The 27,376-nt window shown below is 38.6% G+C and overlaps 1 protein-coding gene across 2 annotated transcripts; it reads right to left on the bottom strand.

The window, feature by feature from the left end:
- Nucleotides 1-708: 708 nt before the first annotated feature.
- On the bottom strand, nucleotides 709-27,029 carry WASF3 (WASP family member 3). Of its 2 annotated transcripts, none has more exons than XM_086481841.1 (8): nucleotides 26,897-27,029; nucleotides 19,762-19,896; nucleotides 14,883-15,036; nucleotides 12,702-12,819; nucleotides 6,644-6,819; nucleotides 3,582-3,845; nucleotides 1,575-1,945; nucleotides 709-866 (listed from the first exon to the last, which is right to left on the bottom strand). In XM_086481841.1, the coding sequence occupies exons 1-8, from the start codon at nucleotides 27,027-27,029 to the stop codon at nucleotides 709-711; spliced, it is 1,509 nt and encodes a 502-aa protein (XP_086337967.1). The 2 variants fall into 2 exon arrangements, with proteins under 2 accessions (XP_086337967.1, XP_086337966.1); XM_086481840.1 differs by lacking the exon at nucleotides 6,644-6,819 and adding an exon at nucleotides 4,683-4,849.
- Nucleotides 27,030-27,376: the final 347 nt, after the last annotated feature.

The raw sequence follows: 27,376 nt of genomic DNA, 5'->3' as shown, positions 1-27,376 counted from the left end.
CCCAACAAGCAGCCAGCAACCTAGAGCTGTTACAAACTTCACCAGTCTGCTCACAAAATGTTAATTTTGGACCGTGCGGATTCATTCTTCAAAGCATACGTTTCATCATCTGCTACATATTTAAGATAAGAAGAAATATCATATAATATCAATCCTGTATGCAAAAAACCTAAGCCCAGAATTGATCAAAAATGGACGAAGATGGGCATAATTAGTAACTAATAAAAAAGCTAAGAGTCATATTTATGGAACGCAACACTCAGTCATAGAGCTAACTGCCCTGCAAGACTAACAACCAGACCAATTCACAAGTACCTAAGTTGCTTACATAATTAAAAGAATAAGATGTAAAGTCAAAAAATATATTTTAATCCCTTCGGATCAGGGAGGTAAAATAAAATGCTGGTTCTGTAACAGTGCAACAACTGCAGCATATTTTGCACACAGCGCATGATTTGCTACATTTAGTGGCACTTAAGTATTATGCGGTAAATACTGAAAGTAAGACAAGTGTCTGATCTGCATAAGCATAATCACATCATTACTACCAGAGTTGCTAAGCTGCAGCATTCTGAATAATACCAATTGAATTTCAGCACTTCGATCTCTCGCCTTAATACATGTCAATGTCCTGCTTTACACGTTGCTAAGAAAGCAAATCACTGAAGCCAAGTATTTCATGAACTTGTCACTGGGCCTGGATCAGGTTCAATCTGACCAATCGTTCTCGTCAAACTCTGAATCATCATCGGAATCACTGTATTCCACGGCAATGCGTCTTGAAAGGATGGTTGCCACATCATTTCCAACAGGCTCTCGCTTTGCTTCTTGTTCGCGTTGCTCCTGCACCTTTTTCAGCTGAATTCCTGTAGAGACAATTACTTTCAAAGTTTTCTGCACATGAGATTTTAAATTTCATATTGTTATTGGTGAGTTTTTTTTGCATTCTAACAATACATTCAGGAAGAAAAACCAAAGAAACCACTGAGTCAGAAAGACTCCATGAGCAAGGAAGAGAAAGACAAAAAAAAGGCAGATCAGAATCCATTCTCAGAGACTGAATACTTGCAGACTTCTAAAACTGCCAACAACAAGTTAAGACTAAATAGTCAAGACAAGTACAGGTCCTTTTCATCTGAAGATGAAAGTTTTCATAGTTGTATTTGGAAATACCATTAGAGCCACAGCTCTGTAGTGTAAGCAGAGTCAGGAACAGCCACTAGTCACTGGTGAAAAGTCAGTGGGCTGAAGCCTGGTGTTGGATAACCCAGTTCTTCTGAACAGAGGCAAAAAATCCACATACATCTACTGGCTACTTTACATAATGAACACAAGCACTGTTTTCATTTGATTACGTCCACACAAATACCAGAACATGCCTGACGAAGCTCTACATCTTTAGGCATTAGAAAAAGATCCAAAGTCGGGGTCGACAAATGTCAGAATAGGTCTGTGGTACCTGTGGTTAACTAGTCTTTCAACGACATTCTGCCCTGCTGGGAACAGAAGCTGTGAACTCAGGTCACTGGAAAACACAGCGCTTTCCGTGAAAAAAAAGCTAAAACTCCACTTACCCATTCGAATGGCAGCAAGAAGATCACTCCGTGCATCACTTATGGGCGGCTGTGCAGGCTCATGCCGCTTCGCCTCCGTAGCTGGAGCAACATGCATTGGGGATGAAGAGAGGGATGAACCTGTAGCAGGAGGGCCTGGAGGGGGAGGAGGTGGGCCAGGAGGAGGAGGAGCAGTGACAACAAGCCCACTAGAAGGAGGAGGATGAGTAGCCGCATACGTAGAGCCAGTCGCCAGTCCAGAGTGGGAAGGTGGCACAGGAAGCTGAAGGGGACTAACAAATGCAGTTTGTGCTGAAGGAATCATAGGGGGAGGAGGAGGAGGGGGAGGACCTGTAGGATTGTAATAATCCACCATCTGAGCTGGAAGCATCCTATAGAAAACAGAACAAAAACATTTAATGCATTGAAAGTTAGGACTTACAGAAGCATCACCCCTTAAACTGCTCTCATCCAACCTTAGCTAAAACAAATATCAAAAGGAATTTAAACTGGTGAGTTAAATATGCACATGGTTATAAACGCATGAATTGTCAAATATTGGTAATACATTGCGATTTAAGGGACATGAGAAAGTTAAGGGCAGTGACCTTTCAGCACTCCACAAGGTGAGAAGTTTATCTTAATACTCCTGCCTAGTTAAGTATAAAGCTGTATTTGTTAGTAAACAACTACTCTGTGCAAACATGAAGTACAATGCCTATCATGAAGGGACCAAGAAAACTGGAGACTATGCATGTCGCTTCCATAGAAGACCAAGTGTTAGAACAAATACTAAAAGATAATAAAAGACATAGGCATGGAGGACAATGGAAAGTATGAATGGAAAGGTTTCCCCAAAGGTATATCATGCATCTCATGTGCTTCTTCAGTCAAGTTTATCAATTTAAATATTATGTAATTAAATTGATACATTTGATTGATACTTTAAAAAGGAAGAACAGGGAAGAGCCAATTTCTTTGTTAAAAGAATTCTTAAGCAGAAAAAATGGGAATATAAAAGTTATGAAGTAGGTAAAGAACTAGATACAGGAGACAGGAGCTGAAGGAAAGTTACTGATAACATTCAGTGACACATGCCAACGTATGACAACTGTGATACACTGACAACGGTCATGTACCTGGGGACTAAGCACAAGTATTTGTTATAAACTGGAAATAACAGAAAATGGAGGTTGGAGCAGTCAACCACAGCATAATTGAGTCATCTCCAGCATGATACAGTCATGAATTGGGCAAATGCTATCCCAGGATGCATCAAGTGAGGCTGAAAAACCTTGGCTTGCTTAGTTTAAAACAACATAGGCAAGAATGACTACAATTTTCCTGGGGTTACAACTTAGAAGTTTAAGCTATTTAAGCAAAAGAACAAACAGCCACAGACTGGTTAGAAAACAGATGTTTTCTTGCTATCAGAGAGCCAGTACTCTGGAGCAAGCCTTCCTTTCGAAGGCTTTCAAGGCAAAACATCTACATAGGAGTTTGATAAAACCGTATCTTGAATTATGGAGGTGTCTGTGGCAGTAGGGACCTTGATTCTGTGTCTGAGGAGATCCCTTCCAATTCTGTCATAAGCTCCTTGTTATATGTCAATGACATAAAAAGTCATTTCAGGGATGCAACACAGACTGCCACATTAACCACACTGAGCAATATGTTTTCTGCACATTTCCTGGAGTTTAAAATACTATTCAAATTACAATTTAACTATTTTCCACTTTAAAGGAAAATGATCCCCTTTTTAATACTGTATTAGGAACCCTCAATATCTTACAAGCATATTGATTTCACCACATTCAATACACAGTTCATTATTTCTGCTTTCACTATTTCTTTACTTAAATTCAGTTCACACAGAAATTACACCATTTTTTTCCTGTCCTCCCCAGGGAGATAACTAGTGTGTTTGGGGTCTTTTTGTGTATACGCATTGTATCTTACAACGGTTATGAAAAACATGCATCCCTCTAGTTTTGCCAAGAATCCACTTGAAGAAATCAGGAGTTTTACCCATATTCTGCTGGTACCACAGGTACTGAGCTATGTTGGCCATCTGAAGGCTGGGGTGGAGGTGGAGGTGGTTGCTGAGGTCTGTTTAAAGTAGCATGTCGTACAGTGGTGGAAGGTGGTCTATATTCATGCTCATGGCTTTGGGATGCTGCCATGTACTGTGGACCATCTCCTGTTCCATATGAAGGCATTGCTATCTGCTGATGGAGGGAATGATTCGGAGTAGCAGGATAAGAATAATCTGTAACATCAGATGCATGGGACCTAAAATTAAAGTAAATGGATGCAGAAGAACAAACAGATTATGTGAGTGTAACAGGGTATTATCTAAACAGCTCACGAGAAAAGCTAAAAAGAATGCAACCAGAATTATTCTCAAGCACCATTCCCTTCTAAGTCCACAGAAAGCACAAGAACAAATGCAACAAAAAATCATGGTTCAGCTTAACATGACTTGAAAATAAATTAGTCTGACAAGTCAGCATAAAAGGACTGAAACGGAATGTTTTCAGTATTTCAGCAAACTAGCTGCATGCAGAATGTCCTCCTATAATGCAGACTTCAGAAAAAACAAAACAAATGTAGAGCTTTCTCCAGATTTTAGACTTCTTTAGTAGCCATAAGGAGGCATACTGCTTTTGTCAATGATTTTGATAGTTCATTGCTTGAAACGGAAATACTTATCAGGCCTGCCTTAAGTTAACAACGGTAGCAGAAAAAGGAAAGCAATACTGCAAGCACTCACAATTATGCAGAAAAACGTATTTTACCAAAGCAGAGAAAACCAATTTCAAAAGTTAGAAAATGCTTTTTATTTGTTTGCACAATTAATTTTGCTGGAAAGGCTTAGAGAAACTGGGAAATGTAAGCATTAGTTGAGCAGAGAGTTCATAAAGATACAAAGTCTAGGATGCTCTGTCAAATTAGCCCAAGAGAGGGAGCAAAAGGATCTCTTCATCCCGTTACTGCAAATGTTTTAGTAATGAACAATCGTGCAGCCTGGCTTTTAGTGAACATAGTAAACTGATGCACTTATCTGTAAGACTGGAGGCAAGGTAAGCAACAAAAAGCCAGGGCTCTGAGTAAAACAAAACGACAAACCCTTTGGGCATTTTGTCCTCTTTCATGCTTCCTGCCTGTTCCATTTTCTTTGCGTCACTCATGAACTCAATGCCCATTTTCCTTCTCTCCCACTCTTCTTTTCTTGTTCTTACTTTTCTCACATTAATTTGCTGGTTTCTGTTTGGGTTCAGCTTGTGTTTCTCTCTCTAAAGTACAATAAGTATAACAAATACATTGTAAATTGCCACAGTCTGGACACTCAGATGTCACTGTTTAATGAGTAAGTCTTACAATTAGCAAACGAGAAGAAATATGAGAGTTTTTTTTACTTTAGCATTGAAAAAGAATCGCAATATAGCCAAACGAACCTGCTTTGGAACGTTATTTATAAAACGCTGCTCATACAGTAGCTGTCGGTGTAACAATGTCTCTGAAACCAGTACTTACGTCCAGATGTATGGGGGTTTTATAGCTTAGTTCCTACAGGTAAGGCTACCCCAAGAGAAAAAGTAGAAAGCCTTCACCTCACTATCACTCTCAAAATTAACCCTTCATGCAAGTAAAAACACAGATTTCAGGATGCAATCACTGATATTCACTGAAATTCAAAGTTCTCCATACATTATAAAATTTGAAAGGCTTATAGAAGTACAAGATGTGTCACACCATGACATCTCTATCCAACATTAATGATGCATCCTACAATTTATGCTTACAAAATCCAACAGATTTTGTAGGTATCTGCAAAAGTCACATATATGTTCACATGGCTGGGAGATACAAACAAATCACTTCAACATGATTACTGAAGCTTGGGAATCCTGAGAGCAAAGTGTTAAGGTTCAAAAAAGACTCAAAATGTGTGAAACAGAACTCATGATGAAAAACATCCATGTCTTGCATTTGACAGCTGACCAGATCAACCTATGGAAAGCATAGTCTTAGTGAAACATTACAGACTGACAAACAGGAGAAAATGTTTGCATTAGAAACTGTAAAAAGAAACAAAATTGGCAATTAAAGTATTTAAGACAAAGACAGGGTGTCTGAATATATGATTGAAACAGCAGCAATTTTCTTTAAATTTTCTGCTTCAGTTACAAGTCGATTACTCTTCACAAAGACCAAAACATTACATACACAAAGTTCTGAGCATTTTGGGTTTTTTTTTAATTAATCTCCACTGAACAGTGGACTGAAGGTATCAGTCCACACTTTTGCAGTGGTGGCTGCTTCCTCAACCTAATTCAATAATTTAAACACTAAATTGTCACACACTTTTCCCAGTAGAATCTATTTATTTCTAACATTACTGCTAGCAATTAACCACAACAGAGGAAATACACTAAATGCAACAATCCTCTAGTGAGACCAGCTTAGTGAAAACACCTCAGACTTCTGTGCATACCAGGAGAAGGTAACTGCCACTGAGCTCAAAGGGAATCTCAGTCAACGAAGATGAATTCTACTGTGTGTCCCCGAGCAGAGATTTCTGCTATTTCAAGCAATAATGTTGCATCTGTTTTTGTAGCTTGCTTTTTAGACAAATAAAACATCAATAAAGCTGAACTATTCCCCCATTAAAGCATTCTGTTAGAGGCAAAAATATGCTCGACTGAGTAGATGACAGAAACATATTAAGCTACCAGCAGCGTAACATACAACAAACTACACACAAAGGAAGAAGCACTGACAGTATCTAGTAGAGGCAGACTTAAATGCTTTTGTAACTACATCTACTGAAGATCAAAGCATGCAAACACTTATTTCACTACAGTGCACAACATAATGACAAAATGCTCACCTGAAGCTGATGAAGAAAAAAATATCATTACAGAGTTTGTTATTCATGCTTTAAAATACTTTTGAGAAGAACTTTAATACATGTATTGTACGTTTTGTCTATTCTAACTATGCCCAACCTGTAAAAATACCTAACTCTACTCAGTATTTTTGAACATACAACTGTGGTATAACAAACAGCTTTGCTGTAAACAGACCTAGTATCTGGGGACAGTGATCCCTCGGAAGATGCTCCATGGTACACACTTTGAGACAACCTGTTGTCAGGTCTAAGCTCTTTGTCATATGCCATCATATTCCACTCCTGGCGTCTGTTCCTGGCTTTTCTAACCTTTTTCACCTCACGGGTGGTGCCATCTATACGCTTTTGCTCCTGATGTTCAAACAAAAGAAAGAAAGCATGCAAAGAGAGAAAAAAAGGAAAGGAAAAAAGCTGGTTAAAATGCAGTTAGAGTGCATGGAAATAAGCCCAGATTTACAGATGAAGCCAAGTCTCCACAAAATTTCTCTGCACTGAAAATGAGAGCATCTCCTTGCGCTATGAACCTCATTAGTAGTAAGACTCCTGCTTTGCCCTTCTTCTGTAGGATACACGCACTACTGGGATACCGACCTACTGTTTTCCCCAATACAGAAGTGTGACTGATTTTAAAAGCCAGAAAGTTTAACTTCTTCTGACATTGTATGCCATTTATTTAAACCATCCTGAAAGACTTGTAATTTCCTTCTCCTGCCAATCAGTCTTATGAGAATGTTAAATATGCTCAGGGTTATTTGTTAGGGTCACAATCATCTAAGGCCTTGTGGAAGTGGGGAAAAATTAGAAACACTTTCCTGTTTCATAGTCTGTGTGAAATTATTTTGTTTGTTTTAACATCCTCTCCCTTCTTATATCTGATTACCTACTGGAATTCCTCCTAGTTTTTCCTCATCATTGTTTCCCATTATTTCATATAAAAATGAACGACACTGACTCTTTCTGCAATGTGTCAGTAATATTCAGGCCAGTAATACATTACAGCTTGATAGCTTCATGACAAATCAGTCTGTTTAGTTTTTTTAAATCTTTCTATATAATTTCAGGCCAAATCAATGTCAGTGTTTATCTATCAGTAACATCTCCTAGTAGTGGAACTCAATGCTTTCACACCTCTGAAATGTTGTCCTCGGCTACTGCTGACTACTCAGTACAAATATAAAAAGAAACATATTGGTGCTTCTGTAGGAAAACCAAGTTTGCTCAATCCAAACTGAGAAAGGTATTTATGTGCTACTCCTTTTCTCAATGTTTACAAGGGTGCTGGATTTTTTTTATTTAATCAACTCTAGAGCCCACATCTTAGAATGCTGTATCATAACTAGGTTAAACATGTTTTACCTATTAATAAGTCAGTATCAGGCTTCCAGCTGCTAGAAAATATTTTCTCAGGAAAGAATTATATCCCTATTCTGAGAATTCAGTCATATTCAATGTTACTTAGAGAAGAGTTCAGTAAAATGCTGATACATAAGCATTTTATTGTAGAATCTCTACCTTCAAAGTAAGGGATAATAGTCAGAAAGCCAGCCTCACCAAAAAGACAGACATACATGACAGATGAACACAGGTATTTTACTCCAACTGTCAAACAGCGCTGAGTAAATAAATCTGAAATAATGTATTTAGGATAATACAACTAACAAAAATCTATCAAATGGTCTCCCTGCCCTTGTTTTGGATCTTTTGCTTGCTCATGCATGTCTGTAAGAGGGACCTGCTGATCCTCATCCGCTAACATGAAGAATGACAGAGAAAAGTCTTTTTGAAGTTCAACTTCCAATTGTGCAGGCAACACTTGCTCATTCCTGGCCCCTGCAGTGAGTAGATTTTTGTTCTGATTCCCGTTAAGTAAAGATCATCACCTTGGTTCTTCACTCCTTCCTAGAAAAATCTTTTTCCTCCCCTACTTTTTAGAATCACATCCTTTTTTATCCAGGTTATGCAAGGCTTCACTTCCTCCTTTAACACCACTTCACATCAACATTTCCCATACAGGAATTGAAGCAGAAGGGAGACAGATTCAGTCATGCTTTATTTTAAGTATATAAAGTTTTGCTAATCACCATAGTTGAATATATGCTTGTTAAAGCCTTTAGATCTGTCTTTTTCATTTGATTGCTGCAAAATTTAATTTGTTTTAATTTGTGACTATTATCCTGGTTCATTTATTAAGACTTTGTTGTTAAATCATGCTAGACTTGAGGAAAGTACAAGTAAGCTTTTTGGTTAACTGAAAATACACTTTAGTTGTCTCCTCACAGAATAGTAACCCCATCCTCTAAGGGCCACAACTACATATTTCTTGCAAGTTTCTAGGTGAAGTAAATATCCATCTTTTGACCAAAGTATGATGCTGCTTGGATAACAATCATTTAGTTACAATCCCTGTACAATCAGGAGAGCTTATGTGACAGCTTACATATGACTTATCTAAAAGTTTGGTTTTAAAAAGATCACTACTTTTTTATGAAGGTAAATATATATGCATGTATAAATAAACAATGCAAAATAAACACAAAGCTTACTTTGTTTTTATTGGATCAGATTTCAGTTGGGTAGGTTACTCCAGACCAGCATCCACAAAGTGTGCTAATGAATAAACATGCTAGAACCCTTTTTTACTCAAACAGTACTAAACCCTACTGGTATTCATTTTGGGATTAAATACTAGATGCATACATCTCTAAAACATTTAATTTCTTCCAAAACAGTGGGGCAGGCCAATTACTAGCAGCTGACAAAACTACATATACCTCTAATAGAGTAGGTTTAAGTTGTTCCAGTAATGCTTCCATTACCTTGACAAACAACGGTGACAGCTCTAGTTTTAGTACCTAGGGCAATGACAACACAGTTCCACGGGAGCTGAAGCCTTTCAAGATAATTACAGTTAGAAAAGTTAAGCAACATTGAGAAGAATTACTTCCTTTAACCAAGTGTAATAGAAGCTGTGGCAGACAAGTGGATGCTGTAGGTTAAGCCAGAAAACAGGTACATCATTCAGCTGCTGGCAGGAAGCGATTTCAGCAAACACAACAAACATATTAGAGGCCTCAAACAGGGTGAAGTTAATTTTAAGTTTTGTATTTGCATCAAGAGTTAGCAAATGATATTTCAAGTATCTTAATGAAGAATGAGAGCTAGTAACAGAAAGTAGCTTCAGCAAGTATTTGTGATACTTTCAAAAAACTGGAAGCGTGAGCCTGGAGTATCTTCCTGAATTCACAAATTCACAAGATCCTGGCAATGACAAGTCATCGAGAAAGATTTCTGAAACACAAGCCCTCAAATTTAAAGATTTCTACTTATTTAAATAACTAATAATTCCTCAGAAAAAATGGGGAACAATAAAACGCAAAGTAGAACAACTTTCCTTTGGTTAACCAATGGTTAACAGCTGGTCTGCTACGGTCATTCAATTCAGAATACTACGATACGCGCACAAGTCAAAACCAACTTCATTGAACTCTTATGCACTGATCTACTGAGAGTCTGACAGGAAAAAAAAAAAAAGGCCAACACCACAGGTTTTAAACTTAAAGAATTAAAATGAGTTTTCTTCAGAGAAAGAGTTCACCTGAAAGAGCCAAATCAGAGAAAGCCCATGTTAGATTTCTTCAGTTAAACTGAATACAGAAACAATTAATAAAGTTGATACTTGAAGGCAAGAAAATGAAACCCCTCACAAACCTTCTGCTGCACCAGCTCAAGCTTTTAAGGCAAGTTACCAAAATAATATTGGGAAATTGATTCTCTAGTGCAAGGAGTATTCTCAGGGTTCACTGACCACCTGAAAAATTGAGGCTAAAAGCCACCTATGTTTGGTCAGCTGAGTGGGGCTGCATTTGGATGCCTAGTTTATAATTTGGTAAACAATACGCATCTTTTACCTGCAGTTTCTCAACAACTTTCATATTTTGTGCTTCTGCAGGAGTACAAATTGCATAAGGAATTTTCACTTAGTACATCCAAAACACAATTTCAGCCAAAAAATTGTTAATAAATGCTCTGGATTCATTCCTGGTCACTGCTATTGTAAGGACAAGAACAAAAGAAAATTAGAGTCTGTTAAGCAAACTATGGAAGGAACAGTGCCTGTGAGACATTTTGCCCAAACCCTCCAGCTCTCTAAAGGTTGCAGATAATAAAAAGCACATTTGCACATCAGCTTCTGGAAAGCCAAAAACCAGATTTCTTCCTGTCACAGAGTGATACCTGTCCCTGCAAACTCAGATCTATGCTGCTTTCTTCTTAGCTGGCCTGGTTATACATTTAATCAAATCCAACAGCACTTCAGGCAGAAGTTATCAAGGGGAATTTGTGATGCATGGCTGTAATCCTACACGATTGAAACTGAGCATATTTTACATCTGGTTCATAGACTGTAATAAGACAATTAAAATCTACAAAAAATATACCATGGATGGCAGTGAGATGTATGGCCTAAAATAAGCTATATATAAAGTGGTTTGTAAAAATCTCTCTAAAGCTATCAAGAAATTTTCAAGGATATTCTGTTACAAATTTTTTTAAACAGCTTTTGTATTTTTCCCTTTTTAATATTAAATCAGAATGAAAAAATGAGCAGTTGATAGTTTCTTTTTATCCCTATGGTGAAAAGATCTAACTGTGAAGAGAATAAGGTGGGAGGAAAAAATCCAAAGATGCAATTATCCCTATATATTTTACATAAACAAATAGTGAATGAAATATTAAAAAAAAACAACTAAACCAGAGAACAAAAGCTGCTTTAATTACTTCCAATCTTCTAATCAGCTCTGAGACTTATCATACTGAGAACATAGTGGGATAATAACCTTGCATATAGATTTGTATACAATTATACAAATAACCAACTGAATACTTTCTAATAAGTTGCTTTAGACAGTAACTTTACTGAAAATGTTTACTCAGCTTTTTCAACTCTATTTAGTATTTCAATACTGAGATACCTGTCAAAATAGAAAACATTTTTGACTCCTACAGAATAGTAAAGCTTCCCAGTCGTGCCTTACAATTTGATTTCTAAGCAGGTACCATATGTATTAGCATATATATACACATGTTGTACATACACAAATATCCATTAGCATGCATATTCACGTATTAGACATTATGTATACATACATGTGTATAATACATGTCTATATTTGCCAATATATTATGATACCTGCTTATATATACACACACATGTATGGGTATGCTAATATATACGAATATATGCATACGTGTACCTACACACATGCACGGGTGTGTGTACTGGAAACTAAGTAGCTTCCTTCTATTTCGTTTGAGCAGTCTGTTCATCATTTGGATTCCTTTTATTTTAAATCCCTTATCTCTCACTGAACCTACCTAAAAGGGCACCTTCTGCCAGATAAGATAGGCAGTCATCGATTCAAACTTTCATTTGTTGTTGGGTTTTTTGGTTGGGTTTTTTTTTTTTTCAGAATTATCTTTGAAAGCCTTAAAGCCCCCAGATTTAATAAAAACTGACCACAAAGAAGCTGCAGAAGTAGCAACTAATTTCTTCATTCAAAACTAAAATCCGTTAAGAAAAATCTTGATTGCATCAGAATACACATCCTTGATCAGACTGCTGAAGATATTCCAGAAGGACTGAAGACATTTTTCTATGAGACAGCCTTTTTTCGTTGGTTTTAAACTTAGAGGAAACAAAGAATATTACTCATAAAATTAATCTTCTCTTGTTGCTGAACCACAGAATAATTTCGCTGAGTGTTATCACTTACTAACTTGTAACAAGTGTAGAGACGTGAAGAGTTACTATCAAGGAATTAAAAAGCCCAACAAAATATTTATTTCTGGATAAGCTTTTGTTTTGCTACAGGAGTTGAGGTTGCTGGATAAAGAACCACAAAAATAAAAGGAAAACATAATTCAAAGTCCTTTCCCCACCCCAAAAATCACAGTGTCTTTTTCCAAAGCACAACAGGGCCATTTTGCCAAGTCCTAATAAGCAGAAACTGGCAAAGGATTAAAGAAAGCATCTTGGAAGACAACTACAGTACTCCTAAAATTCAATTTGCCAACTTCTTAAAATAGTATGAGCTACAAAACCTGAACCAACTGAATCTACAGACACATCTAAAAAGGAATAGTCTTTCCATGCACACAGACTAAGCATGACCTAGGAATTTTTATGCCTGGACAACCATAAACAAACATACATTTGCTATTATGTTTGGTTTTACCTTTTGTCTCCTCTTTTCTTTTCGCTTATCTTCAGTATCTTGTAACATTTTTTCTTTCCAAAGATCAAAAAAATAGGAAGGATCAGTATAGAACTTCAATCCATCTTTCTTATCATCCCTGGAAATACAGTAGAGGAAAAGCTAAGAAATCTTGAATTAGTATTTTTCAAACCAACAGAACTCACCTTTGACGATTGTACAAGCTTCATCTTTTTTGCATTTCAGGATGACAACATGCCAAGTGCATTAAATGCCGCTCTTGGTAGTTACAGGTTACGATTGCCTTGATTCATGCCAAGAATTTCAGGGGAAAAGGGTGGAGTCCACAGCCTTCTGGGAGGCATGCTCCCAGGCTATGCATCATCAGAGCTCTGCAGGAGCTGACTAGGCTTCAGCATCAGCCGGCTCAGGGTGAAAGTCACTGGTGCTGCAAGAAGATCATTGCCAAGACAGGATGTGTAGAGGAACACAGGAATGGAACTCAACTGCCTCAAAAGGACTGGAAAAGGAGTGTTTGGTTCAATCCAGACAGGTCTTAAGATCTGAATTCGGAATGAGATAGCCCTGAGTACCTTTGCCCTTACGATAGGAAGCACGAGAGTTGCTATTCTCTGTGGGACTATTCTAACTAGGCAACAGGCTAGGAACAGGGTGGCAACTGAAATGCTGAATCCTACCAGACTATTCCAGCAGAATTTGAGACAGAGCTGATCTGGGCTTGCCAGCCCCAAGTGACAGTAGGAGCCAGGGACATCCAGACTAAGAAGCTATAAAAAAGGGTTTGCTATCAAATTCAAATTTGACCCCATGGCCTGGAAACAGGGAATCTTCTAATATCCTTAACTCCTGGGAAAGCAATGAGGGCAAGTCAACACGGCAGGACAGCTGGCATGGTCCAAGCAGCATATGACAGTGATCTCATTCTAGCTTGCTAAACTGGTGTCCTTCATAGTCCCTTTTGGCTGTGGGTCCTATTGATGGCAGTTGAGTACTAATTTCTACCAGTAAGACCAAGAGCAATGAGGATCACACACCTGGAAACCTTACGACCACTGGAGCAGGGTACAGAGAGCGGATCTTATATACTGTCTGGTCATACGGCCATAAAATCCTTCCTCGCTACATGATCTCACTACAAATGTCTAACCTACTGAAGGGAGGACTGGGGCCACTCTTCCACTCCTCCAGCTTTGGACTACAAATCGAAGTTTCTTTAAGCTTTGTCCAAGGCAAATACAAATAATTTAAATTCAGCGGATGTACAAGACTTACCAAGAAATCTAATTTAAGTACATTTCACTAAAGTATCCCTAATAAAGCAGGAATAACAATAAAGGTCACCGACACTGTCATCCAGATACGTATTAGGACATAGCTGTGCAGAACAGCTGATCGATAACAACTCTTACTAATTGGATGCCTATAAACAAACACCACCATTGTCTGTAGCAGCAGCAAAAACATGTCCTTCAGCTATAAACTAACAATTTTACTTTCAAAGTAAAAGCTTTTAAAAATGAAATACACTGCAAATGCTCTATGTCATTCCTAAAAAAAATTCAAATAATTTACTGCAGATTGAGTGCCTGCTTTACACAGATACCTCAATCTCATACCTCTCAGAAGTTGAGGGACACAGTAAAAACATGCTGTCCACAACCCTTCGGACAGACAAATTTCACTAATTTCATGAACAACAATAAGCTTAATGGAAACAGGAAGACAAAACAAGAAACAAAGTCCTGCTTGCTGCTCTTTTATTCACCAGTAAGTAATCAGGAAAAAGTAAAGATTGTGTGTGCACACGTGTGTACATGTTGGGGGGAAACAGGAGAATAAAGGGAGTGCCAAAGCAACAAATCCAGCTTTCTGGATAAATGACCCAAAGAAAGCAGATTAGTAGATATTAGTTTTCTTTTCACTTTTTACATAACCAATGGCCCTTGCTCTCTGATCCTGTGCTGCCATATAACACTTATGCTGAAATATGACAATTTTTGTCAGGTACAACTTAGGATTTTAGCTGTGGTAATATCAATTTTTGTTTCCATGAACAGAGAAGTCCCTGAAAAAAACAAATCTCAATAACCAATACAGCTTTTCCCTTCTGCTCTAATTATTCTCTGCATACAAGTAGGAGATAAAGGGCAAAGTACAAGAACATAAACAATATTTCCGTACCTATAAGGTGAAAGAATATTCAGTGGTGGTGGTTTGTCACTCTGATTATAAATATCAGCCACCGGGTTCGGAATGCTATTCTTGGAAACTACCTGCTGATCTTGAATTGTTGAACTCTTGAATGCTTTTTTCATGTTGATATCCTGTAATGATACTGTTAGAAACGAAAATACATTTATCACAGGTCTGAAGTTAACATATGGATAAATAAAGTCCATTCCACAGTAGCTATTTAAAATATTTTCAGCAAAATATAGAAGGAAAACTGAAAGATTTTTCTTTAGTGGATAATCATGATATTTAAGCACAAAGGTATATAAGAATTACCATAGTAAGTCAGATTTAAGTTCCACTTGGTCCAGGGCCTCACTTAAAATAATGAGACCATGGACTGTGTCTTGTCTTGGAGGATATTGCAAGAATCCTGTCACATGCAGATGGTCCAATGATCTCCCCTTTGGATGAGATTTAACCTGGACTTCTAATAGCAAAGACTGGCTTCAAGCCTGAAACACAAGGTCTGGTATTCCTCTGACAGAGCATATTTTATAGCCGCACGTAGCCATACACATTCAACCCCACTCTAAGTTTAATTAAATTATGGCCTCCACGACTTCCTGTGAGAGTTCCACATCTTTCACCTCCAAAATCTTTCCGCATAACTCAACATCCCTTGATCTTAAGTTTTGCTCATCTCTCTATAAAGATAAATACTTGCCTTCTTTATACAGTCCAGTAACATACTTCCATTTTAGCTTTTCACAGACGCAATTCTGGGGCAAACAAGCCATCTCATCCTTTCATTTCAAATGAAAGATTTAAGTTGCTTTTAATCGTTCCTAACACTTTTAGCAAGACTTTCATTCTTAATATAAATTTTCCTGATACAGAGCAATCATTGCTAAAAAGATCCAGATAATGACAAATACAGTTTAACAGTGGCAGTAAGCTCTCCACATCTTCCATTCTTAGGCAACCTGAAATACAGGGGTTTGACTCCAGTTGAACAGAGTGCTTAAGTCTTCTCAGGCTTCTCTACAATGACACCATTTCCTGAATTGATCCAACTTTCTACAACAGAGTAAGATGTAGTAGTACAAACAAAATACACTGGCTTGTTTTCGTTTTATTCCCATTCACATTTCATCTAATATTTCTTGCCTATTCATCTAATTTATCGAGTGTCAAGAATAAACTCTGAGAATTTCATACGGTAACTGAAAAAGTATTGGGCAAAAATTTAATATATTGATGACCTGCAAAACTAGAAAGGCATAAGGATTGATACAGACCTTGTAAGGTACGCTGTTATCCTTTGTCATCACAGAAACCAAACCCCACTCAAGACTTCTCTACCCAACTATTTTTGTTACCTGTGCTGAGGTCTTGCCTCTCACTCCAAGACCACTTAGATTCTCTCATAGCTTTTAAAGCAGAAAAAAATTAGAAATAGAGTATTTCATTCCATATTGTCATTTGCCCAATCATGTCACCTGAAGTATCAAAACATCATTTGAGAAACTACTTTCTATTTAAACCTGCATATAAGTAAAACAGTAAGTTATTTCAGGCAGTTTTTTCAGATGCATTTATCTGAATTGTTACATTCTTGTTCAAAGGAAGACATTCAAAAGAGCACAAATCCCATTTTTCCAGGGCTTTTTAGTCCAAGTCATTTATATTAAACTTCAACTGCAGCATTAGTTATATATAAAACATTTTTATATATACATTACATATTAGTTATACCTAAGAATATAAGAAATCACTGATACAATTAAATCTAAAGAGGCTTTTTAAAGCAACCTAGCAATTTATACTTCACTTAGATGCCTAAGCTACCCAAAAATGTATTTAGTGACAGTACAACGAATTATTACGAAGACTTCAACTTCTAAGAAATTTTATTAGCTATTTTCCTGTACTGACACTAAAGTGACAGCAGCTTGTATATGTAGCTTGTCAACACGAAAGACGATTAGCAATGCAAGAGCAGTAACTGCCATCAATTAAAGTAAAAACTGATTAAATTCTCAGTGCATACACTTATTTCCCCTTCCAATAGGTTGCTTTTAATTACTCTTCAAAATCTGGAAACTAGACAGGAGGTATTGCATAATACAAATGAGACATTGGGATGCATCCATAGGTCCCGAGTGAACTGGTGGATGAAGTGGCTAAGCCACTACCCATCATATTTGAGAAGTCGTGGCAGTCTGGTGAAGTTCCCACTGACTGGAAAAGGGGAAACATAAATCCCATTTTTAAAAAGGGAAAAAAGGAAGACTCAGGGAACTCCAGGCAAGTCAGTCTCATCTCTGAGCCTGGCAAGATCATGAGATCATGGAGCAGATCCTCCTGGAAACTATGCCAGGGCACATGGAAAACAAGGAGGTGACTGGTGACAGCCAACATGGCTTCATGAAGGGTAAACTGTGCCTGACAAATTTGGTCACCTTCTATGACAGGCTTACAGCATTGGTGGATAAGGGAAGAGCAACTCATGTCATCTACCTGGACTTGTGCAAAGCATTCGACACTGTCCCGCACAACATCCTTGTCTCTAAACTGGAGAGACACAGATTTGATGGATGGACCGCTCGGTGGATAAGGAATTGGCTGGATGGTCGCACTCAGAATCATGGTCAACATTTTGATGTCCAAGCGGAGACCAGTGATGAGTGGCATTCCTCAGGGGTCAGCACTGGGACCAGTGCTATTTAACAGCTTTGTCAGTGATAGGGATAGTGGGATTGAGTGCACCCTCAGCAAGTTTGCTGATGACACCAAGCTGTGGAGTGCGGTCAACACGCTGGAGGGAAGGGAGGCCATCCAGAGGGACCTGGACAGGCTGGAGAGGTGGGCCTGTGCAAACCTCATGAAGTTCAACAAGGGTCAGGGCAATCCCAAACACAGATACAGGTTGGGCAATGAGTGGATTGAGAGCAGCCCTGCGGAGGACGACTTGGGGGTGCTGGTGGATGAAAAGCTGAACATGAGCCAGCAATGGGCACTCACAGCCCAGAAAGCCAATTGCATCCTGGGCTGCATCAGAAGCATGGCCAGCAGGTTGAGGGAGGTGATTCTGCCCTCCCTCTGCTCTGCTCTGGTGAAACCCCACCTGCAGTGCTGCGTCCAGCTCTGGGGTCCCCAGCACAAGAAAGACATGGACCTGCTTGAGCGGGTCCCTAGGAGGCTACAAAGAAGGTCAGGGGGCTGGAGCACCTCCCCTGTGAGGACAGGCTGAGAGAGTTGGGGTTGTTCAGCCTGGAGAAGAGAAGGCTCCTGGAGACCTTATAGTGGCCTTCTGGTACTTAAAGGGGGCCTACAGGAAGGGTGGGGAGGGACTCTTGATCAGGGAGTGCAGTGATAGAGGGCAGATTTAGATTAGATATTAGGAAGAAATTCTTCACTGTGAGGGTGGTGAGGCACTGGAAGAGGCTGCCCAGAGAAGCTGCAGCTGCCCCCTCCCTGGCAGTGTTCAAGGCCAGGCTGGATGGGGCTTTGAGCAACCTGGTCTGGTGAAAGGTGTCCCTGCCCATGGCAGGGGGGGGGTGGGGGTGGAACTAAACAGTCTTTAAGGTCCTTTCCAACCCAAACTATTCTATGATTTTAAAAAAAAACAACCCCAAAACCCTTAACAACCTCTGGTATGGACTGCGTTTCCAAAAATGTTGGACTTAAGTCATGAAGACTAACATCATCCACTGCTGCACAGAGAAACTACAGTGTATGAATATCATCTAGTTTGCTCATATTACCACCACAACATGCCTCAAAGTCTAAGCTGAATAGTGACTCCATAATAGCTTAGTCTATGTTTCCATATACTTCTTGACCTCTAAGACAGCAAGAAGTGCTAGTATCAGCTGTGATGCTCTACCTGTTCACATGTTCAAAAACCAGGAAAAAAAAAAGATGTGATAATTTTCAGACAGTGACAAGCTGAAAATGGGAAACTAAATATTACACTGTTAAATATCAACAGTAACATTTAATATTAGCATTAATAGTATTAAATATACAAACCATACCAAAATAAATATTTAATATATAAACCAACTAAATAATACTATTAAGTCACAAGTACCAATAACTATCACTAAATATTACACTCTTGTTCTAACAAGCTGTCACATTTTCCTAAGTGTCAGGAATCATCTAAACAGGGAGTACATGCAGTGGCTGGATCAGACATGTAACTAAACACAGAAGCAAATAGACATGTTACAGCTTTTAAAGCTATACAGAGAAGCATGTTTTACCTACCCAAATAATTGCTTTCAAAGAATGTAATGATGTTACTTAAATCCTTTGTTTTTACTGTGTATTTATGAAGTGAATGACCAAACATGTAAGCAAGTGAGGACATAACAGCATTTTAAAGGAAATACTGTTTCTAGTCACTAGAAACACCTAGTTGATGCAATCACGCAGTGCCTCATCTAGGTCTTAGATGAGTGCAGAACAGATGCTACTAATATAGTTTGTGACCAGCCCACCCCAAAATAAATAGATCTACTGTCTCAAACTTTTCCTAATATTCTGACTTATTTCCAGTAAGGTCTATATTCATTCACTTCTGTTTTATGACAATCACAAACTACAAGTTTTCCCTGTGAAAAAGGCAGCTTAATGGCCCCATTACTACAGGAGCTTCTTGAAGTAACACTAATTCAAAATTAAGACAGTTATATGACTCAAGAACATTTTTTTTTCCTCACTCTGCTAGCATGATTTTTCCCAGCTTGCCTTACTGAGAAAACAAGATGAAAGATCAGCTCGGGTTTACTTTGAAAAGATAGAGATTTTTGTGTAATTAAATACTGTGGTCTTGTCAACATCACTTCTGGCTCAATGCTTTCATGCAATTACCTACCCTCCTCTACTGTTGAATCCAGTTGGGTAACTTTGACAGCAAGGCGATCAATTCTGTCTTGAAGGGAATTTGCTCTGATGTAGAAGCTGTTGGCCTCATTAAACAATTCACCAAATATGTCTTCAGCATGTTTGCCTGTGTGAGAAAATGGACAGGGAAAGCCCTTGCTGAAGACTTACAAAACACAAAACAAGTGGCATCAGTATCAAGAAGTTATGACAACACACAGTAGGTGTAGGATTATAAAGGCACAGTTTGTCATTCAGTTAAGTTTTGGGCAACATATTTGTACAAAAATCTCAAAGTATACCATAAATGCTGCCTGGAGTCTGTTTTCCTGGACATTCTGGTTAGTCTTGTACTTAAAAGAAACCAGAGAGACTTTCAAATTTTAATCCTTATGTAGCTGAACTACTGCCAACTGACAATCAATTATTAAAACCTGCCTCTGATGAAAATAAAGGCCCAAAGTTACTGCTGTCCATAAAGGCTTCTGAAGTAAATTTTGAAATCTAAAGTCTTGCAACCCATAGTCATTAATATTTAATTATAAGCCAAGATCAAAATGAAGGCAAAGAGAAACAGATAAAAACCAAGAGCCCACTTACCTCTACAAGTGTTCACCGTACACGTGTTGCTGTCACTGAAGTCATTTGAGAGACCAAGTAAGACTGCACTGACCTCATTTACCCATGGCCAGTCTGGACCTGATGTAGCACAAGAGAGGAGCCTACAACCTTTTCAATCTGTTTCAGCTGCTATATTTTCTCAGACACTATGAGAGTGGATAGTCCACTTCAGACCTGCAGCCTACAACACTTCAGTGGACTTCAGCAGACAGGAGTGTCACATGATAAACTCAATCCCCTCTTGGTCCACAGATCCTTGTACATGCCCATTCCTTTCCTAGACCTCCCACCTCCCAAAGTACTAGCATCTTCATCCACAGTTTGACTCTCCTTCCGCTCCAGTCCAAACCTCTTAACCACTCCGGATCAGAATTCCCAATTTAACACCTGCCTCAGAACTTCCCCTACAAATTTCAGATTCCACTCAAACTCACTGCTCCTGCTGACTCAACTGACAGTACCACACCTAACCTGGGTCTCGGCCCCTCCTACTCAGATACTGCTGCTTCATTTAAGACCTCCCCCTCCACAATTTCTGCAGCCAACCCCCTCTCAAAACACCCACACTCCATCAGTTCTCCATGCAAAAGGCAAAATCCTGGCTCCTGCATTTAGCCATGCTTTTTAAACAAAAAAAAAATTTAAACCCCTACTTTTGAATTAAAAGTTGTTACGACCTGTATCAAGACAAGTCAGAAGAGCAGAAATGGAGGTCAGGAGGAAATTGAAACTTTGCCTAATAGGAACAATATGGAATATGTACTAACCACCTAAGTTACTTCCAAAAGAACAGAAATTGATGACATTTTAAGTTGGGTCCTATAACAAACCTTAATATTTTTACAAAGAAAAGTACAGACAAGATTCCATCCTGTGAACATCTGGAGACCATAATCAAAGTTAAAAAACAGCCACACTTATGAAGTCAACAGGATGTGCCCCTTTCTTGGATCCCTTACTCGGAGGGAAAAGAACAACACTAAAACAATATCCGAAAGCACTGTTTGCAAATTACAAACAAAAAAAAAATAATTCAATTCCCTTGCTTTGAATGGAAGACTTTACCAGTAATAGATTTCCTCACTAAACATAAGATCAGCCAATACCTAACCCAAAATGTTAGATATTTTGGTGTATACCAGCTCTGCTTCATAGGTTATGTAGAAGGTGGATAGGCAAGGTATGCTGCCTAATCTCCTCCCTTTCCAAACAGAATAGCTGAGGTTGAAAATCATCTTGTCCAACTCACTGCTCAAAGCACAGTCAGAGCCAGTTGCCCAGGACTGTGTCCAGTTGAGTTTTGAATACTTCCAAGGATAGAGGCTCCACAACTTCTCCAGACAACCCTTGTCAAGTTCACCTTGTGTTCAGCCACCTTCACACCAGAAGTTTTCTCAAAGTGCTTCTCAGAAGCTAGCTGAGATTCAATTATAATCCCCATTTCATTTAGTTGCTGCAAATTAAGAGCTTGTTCCAAGCTATGGAACAAACAAGCTTTTCAGCTCTTCAGCTAAATCAAGCAGGTATTACATTCTTCAGCCACCAGTATTCAGTGCTCAAAACATCAATAAATTTTAATGGATGTTAGTTTATGTTAATATATTGAAATCAGCCTGCTGAAGGAGGACTGCCGCATTCTAAGATTAACACACATCACCCCTAGGGAAGTCAAGCAGATAGGTGCTTGTCAGTCATCTTTCAGGAGGCAAAATAAGTCACAAAGCTGGTTTGTGGGAACATACTTTTAATACTGAATTCTATGATGTTGGGTGGGGGTTTTTTTTAAACACTTGCTACTCTAAAACAAGTGAAAGGTTGCCAATCTTGTCAGTAAAAACAGTGACATGGTAAAGCAATATTGGAACACGCTATTCTGCTTAACATAATGCAGTAAGTTTTAGAAATAAAGTAATACTTCTCTAGTGTTTTCTATGTTACCATCTTTTTAATTAGATTTTTAACAACACAACAAGGAACAAGCAAGGGGAAAAAACAAACTATTTGAAGTTACAAGTATGAATCTTCCAACTCAAGAGCTGGTTTTGGTACTGTAAGACAGTCATTTAAAACATGAGGTGCTTCCCAACATACAGGCAACCTAAATATTAATTTTTTAAAAAACACCAAAGGAATTATGCAATCTTTTCTTCTAAGGCTCCCTCCAACCACAGAAGTAGTTGAGGGGAAATTTGGTCATGATGCTGCCTCACCAAATCCCCACTCTCCATAGGTTTTAATGTCAATTAACAAAAGTATCTCTTTCTAGCACTTCCACAGGTCATCTTCATAGAGCTGTATATTTGATTGCTCACAAAAATCTCCAAGCATTGCAAGACGTTTCTGGATATGAGTATTTTGCAAATAATTGACATACCTCTACCCAAGTTCTACAGTAATTACATGAAGCATCATCTTGCCATATCAGTTTATGACATCTCTGGCAGAGACTAGACACCACCTGAATTAATCACAATTGATTTTCACACGCTGCATAAAAAGGTGTGCATTAACACATTGAATACATTGCCCCAAAGGTCTCTTGTCAGCAGTCAAAATGCTCAGTGCTGTAACAGAAGAGGAATTCAACAATGGTGCTGGCTTGTCTGAAGACTGGAAACACAACAGTGTTTATTACTCTGGCTAGCTTCCTTTCACATATTTCAGTCTAAGAAGTGCAGCTTTCCTTTGCACACCTTGTTCCATAGCACAAGTACATGGAAGAGCATATTCAAGTTCATGGAAAAGCACATTCATGTTAACAGAAAGACTTACAGTGCATTAAAAGGGTTACAACTTTTCACACCATGCATTATCAAAGAGAAAAGGTAGACCAATGTCATCACCTGGCATTCAGGCATCAGTTCTACAAGACACATGAAGAATGATGACACTGGGGCTGCCTCAAAGTGAGCCAGCGCTGCACTAATGCTCTCCTCAGGGTCCTAGGGAAGGACTGAAACGTCCCACAGAATCGGCTGGTGATTTGTAAATTGGAATTCACCCAGGACATGACCATTTTAGCACAACATGGAGAAGACAGCAGTGATTCCACCCACCAATTTGCAACTGGATTAATTAGCATTAGATCATACACCACCACCCCTTTTTTTTTTTTTAATAAGCAAAAGTGGTAGGCTGTAACTGACCAGGTCTTGATTCTTACCTGCTTCCTCACAGTACCTCTGCAGCAATACCTAATGACAAAAAAGCTAACTTCTCAACTCAACCTGATTTAGCCATGGTGAAAAGCAGTCACACAAAGCTGGACACAGTGTGCTCAGGCCTGCATGCAAACTAGTGAAACTGAGCCAATGGCAAATCTACCCAAGAAAATACTAGGAGGTAAGTTGGTGGTCATCACTCTCTGCATGGAAAACAGAAGTCTTCCAAGTCTCCACAGATCACACTTCCTCCATTGTATGTTGTATAGCAAAAAACATTTGGTATCATTTGCATTTGGGTCAAAGAAAATAGTTCTGTACCCACATACAGATGGTTTATACCCATGCAGAAGTAAGACTTCAGTCTGACAGGTAGTGGCTGAATGAATGGAGAAGCCAAAGACACAAAAATATAAAATATTTCAAGACTCACAGAAAGGAAAAAAGTCAAAAAGCGGTAATGCAACTTGAAACACAATGAGTATATTAATGTATAGACTGAAATCTAACTAAGAAAAGTTCAATAAAGGTGTACATATACAGTTTTTAATATTTAGTCTTCAGTCAGGTGTAATTTATTATTTCTTCACCATATATACACATATGCAAAACTCAGGAACAAAACCATGGTGCAACAAATCCTGTTGCAGAGAGCAGCTTTTTTCACTGGCTGGAATCCTGCAGCCATCAGACCAAACTCCACTGCCAAAAGTCAGGGAGTATTTTGTGGAAGCTTTCTTCAAAGCCTTTGCTCCACGACTGCATTTTCTAGGTAAAGCATCATGGTACTTATAGGTACAGGCTGCAAATGCGCCCAATCATCCACCCCTGTAGATTCCCTCCTCCCAAGTGGAGGTGAATCCCCTAGTCAAGCTTATATAAAAGTGCACAGTTCAGACACAACACTGCTCACTGCCTGTGCTCCAAGCCAGCTGGCTGCAAACAAACCCAAATCTGAAGACATAATAAAGCTGCACTGAGAGTACATTCCCTTTGGACAGGAACTTGTTCATGTCTCCTGAAAGCAGCAGAGGTAGAAGCAAGCCAAACTGGTACACAGCAGCAGAGATCTGAGCTCACAGTGCAGCATTAAAAAGTGTGACTGCAAGACAGACCTGTACTTGCTCACTCTCTCTATGCTTCAAGCTGTCGGAACACCAACAAGCTCTGATGCTGTCAGCAGGACATACTACATAAGCTCCAGCACAGCATTTTTCTATGATTATTTCCTTGCTCCCAGTTGGCCTGAAACACAGGCAAAACAAACACTGTCTGCAGAAAAAAAACCCTCTGCAAACATGACAGATTTTAGACTATGGACAAGCCTGGTGATAGACTTCACTCATTAAATACCATCTATTCATCTGCTAAAACAAAGGACACATTTATTTGCACAGATCTTTAACTTGACACTAAAAGTACTTGAGGGCTGTCCACAGAGACTTCTGATGACCTGAGAAATCCACTAAGGGAAAACTGCAGGATATGGATCGTGTAAGTAGCCAGTTCCTCGGCAACAATCATAAGAGTATCTGAATGCACAATGTAACCGGAAGATTAGCCCCAAAACCAAATCTGGAAAAATGAAAGCTAGACATTCCTAGCAAGTCAGACAAGTGGAAAGCGTATTATCCATACTTTAGCAACCATAGTACAATACCAAAATGAGGTCTTGTTATATATCCTTGAATGTAATTAGGACATTAGCCAGTAATTTTCAAACAGTAAATGAAACTCAATGACAATACAAAGACAAGTTAACTATAAACAATATTAGACACTGAATCATCAGCTGCTGCTCAAGAAAGATCAGAGAATCACTTGGAAAATACTCTGAAAATATCAACTCAATGTTTAGCAGCAATCAAAATTTTATAAATTCTTAGGGAACTAACGATAAAACAAAGTCTGTTTTGATTATGATCTGAAGTCCTCAACACTCCACCTTAAAAATACCCCACCATACTCTAACTTATATATCCAAAGCAGAAGTAACAATCATGAGAAACACAGAATGGTTTCTATCCAAAAAGAATACTAACAGATCAGGACACCCCCACCTGGAAAAGATACCACCAGGAGAACACGATAAAGACTTAATAAAACCATAGATGATTACAGAAATACACGGGATGAAATCATCTTTCATTATTTTTCAAAACTCAAGAACCAGAAAGTACCACTATCAAAAGGAAGCAACAGATCAGCTTCTGTTGTTGGACATTCTGCCACAGGACATGGACCGAGAAAAAAGGGCAATCCCTATTTGAACACATCTAAGTAACTCCACAGATAAATTTACAAGTGCTCATTACATAGGATTATTCTGATGGATGTCCAGCTCAGAAAAATCCCTGAATCACTGACTACTGGAAAGGGAACATGCTGTGTTTCTTGTACTCTTTCCCTAAGCATAGGCTATTTCCTTTCACCACAAATTGAACACCGAACCTTGTGGGACCCATAGTCTAAACTCCATACAGACTTTCTTACATTCTTAAACCATTTCCATCTACAAAGTGAAGAAACTGATGAAGTGATAATCTCTTTTCTAGGACCAGACTTATCAGCACAAACAACAGCTGCTGATTGTTAAGCACTCTCTGAAGAAATCTCATTTCTCATTCATTAAGAAATATTATTCTTGCAAGCACTCCAGGCATGCTTCTAGAATTGCTACTTGTGGTGTCAACTGACAGGTGTACTGCCTAGGTTCCTCTGTATGGAGCTGACACTAGCTTGCCTCAACAGTAGCCTACAGGCTTGCTCAATGAATGCCATTCTTTTGATGTATGTGCTTAACTTCACCCATATGAACGGATCATATATGTAGAAAAGGCTTAAGAAATATTAGCACTTTAAGACCAACTGAAATTTCAGTCCAATGTATCATTTGATGCCAAGAGGCAGCAGAGTTTGCTGGCTTCATCTTGTACAACTGAAAGCCAAGAATTAACTCAAGTGTTAGTCTTGTTTCTTGCACCAATTTCTCTCAGCTAGGAAAAATTCTGGTTTTCTATGCCATAAGTTTCTGGTTGGTTGGGTTTTTGTTGGTGGTTTTGAGGGGTTTTTTTTTGCTTGGGAGTTTTTTGGGGGGAGGGGGGCGTTGTGGGTTTTTTTTGGTTTGTGGGGGTTTTTTTTAACACTTGAAACTCTTGGAGAGGCTCCTCTTGTATAAAATTCCAATTATAGAAAAGCATGAAAGTAATAAAGCAACATTATATTATTATATTACATAAATGGCAATGTCCTGTATCATAATTTTGCTATTTAAAACAACCCATCTTAAATCTCTTAATTTATTCATCAGGAATCAAATACTTGCAGGAAGTTACAGATACTTACTTAAGCTGCTTAGCTGGCGTATGATAGCAGCAAGGGTACTATTCGTTACGCATTCCAGTTCACTAGTAATTCCCTCTGGCAGAGCGCCTCGGCAGAGATGCCGCGGTTCAATATTCCTTTTCACCAAAGGCATGGCTCACAACCTGGAATGTACAGAAAAATATGTATCATATTCACAAAAACAAAATTAAGAGCTATGAATCTGTGTAGCACATGTTCAGTTATTTCTAAAAATATACTTCACCTTTCTTCTTTCAAAGCACTTGCTTCAGCCTTCCTACTGTAAGACACTGTACAACAACTACCAAGGCATTGGAGTCATGCACTCAAGCCAGAACATGACAAAAGCACTGCAGATAAGCACAGAGGATACAGTCCATGTAGGTAACACACTTTTTGCCTTGGATTTGATGTAAGATTTACTGTATACAGACTTGCACTATAGTACCAGAATCACCAGACTTCAGTGCACACTTGAGT

This window comes from Leptosomus discolor, chromosome 1 (genome assembly GCF_034619465.1).
Source record: "Leptosomus discolor isolate bLepDis1 chromosome 1, bLepDis1.hap2, whole genome shotgun sequence".
NCBI classification, from domain to species: Eukaryota; Metazoa; Chordata; class Aves; order Leptosomiformes; family Leptosomidae; genus Leptosomus; species Leptosomus discolor.
Note: the sequence above shows the minus strand (reverse complement) of the source record. Positions and strands in the feature narration are given on the sequence as shown.

Coding starts and splice junctions, on each gene's coding strand:
- WASF3 (XM_086481841.1), bottom strand. CDS start 27,029: ATGCCTTTGGTGAAAAGGAATATTGAACCGCGGCATCTCTGCCGAGGC. Junction 3,846..6,643: donor TCACTGTCCCCAGATACTAG/GTCTGTTTACAG, acceptor CTTTAATTTTAG/GTCCCATGCATCTGATGTTA. Junction 867..1,574: donor TCTTGCTGCCATTCGAATGG/GTAAGTGGAGTT, acceptor TTGTCTCTACAG/GAATTCAGCTGAAAAAGGTG.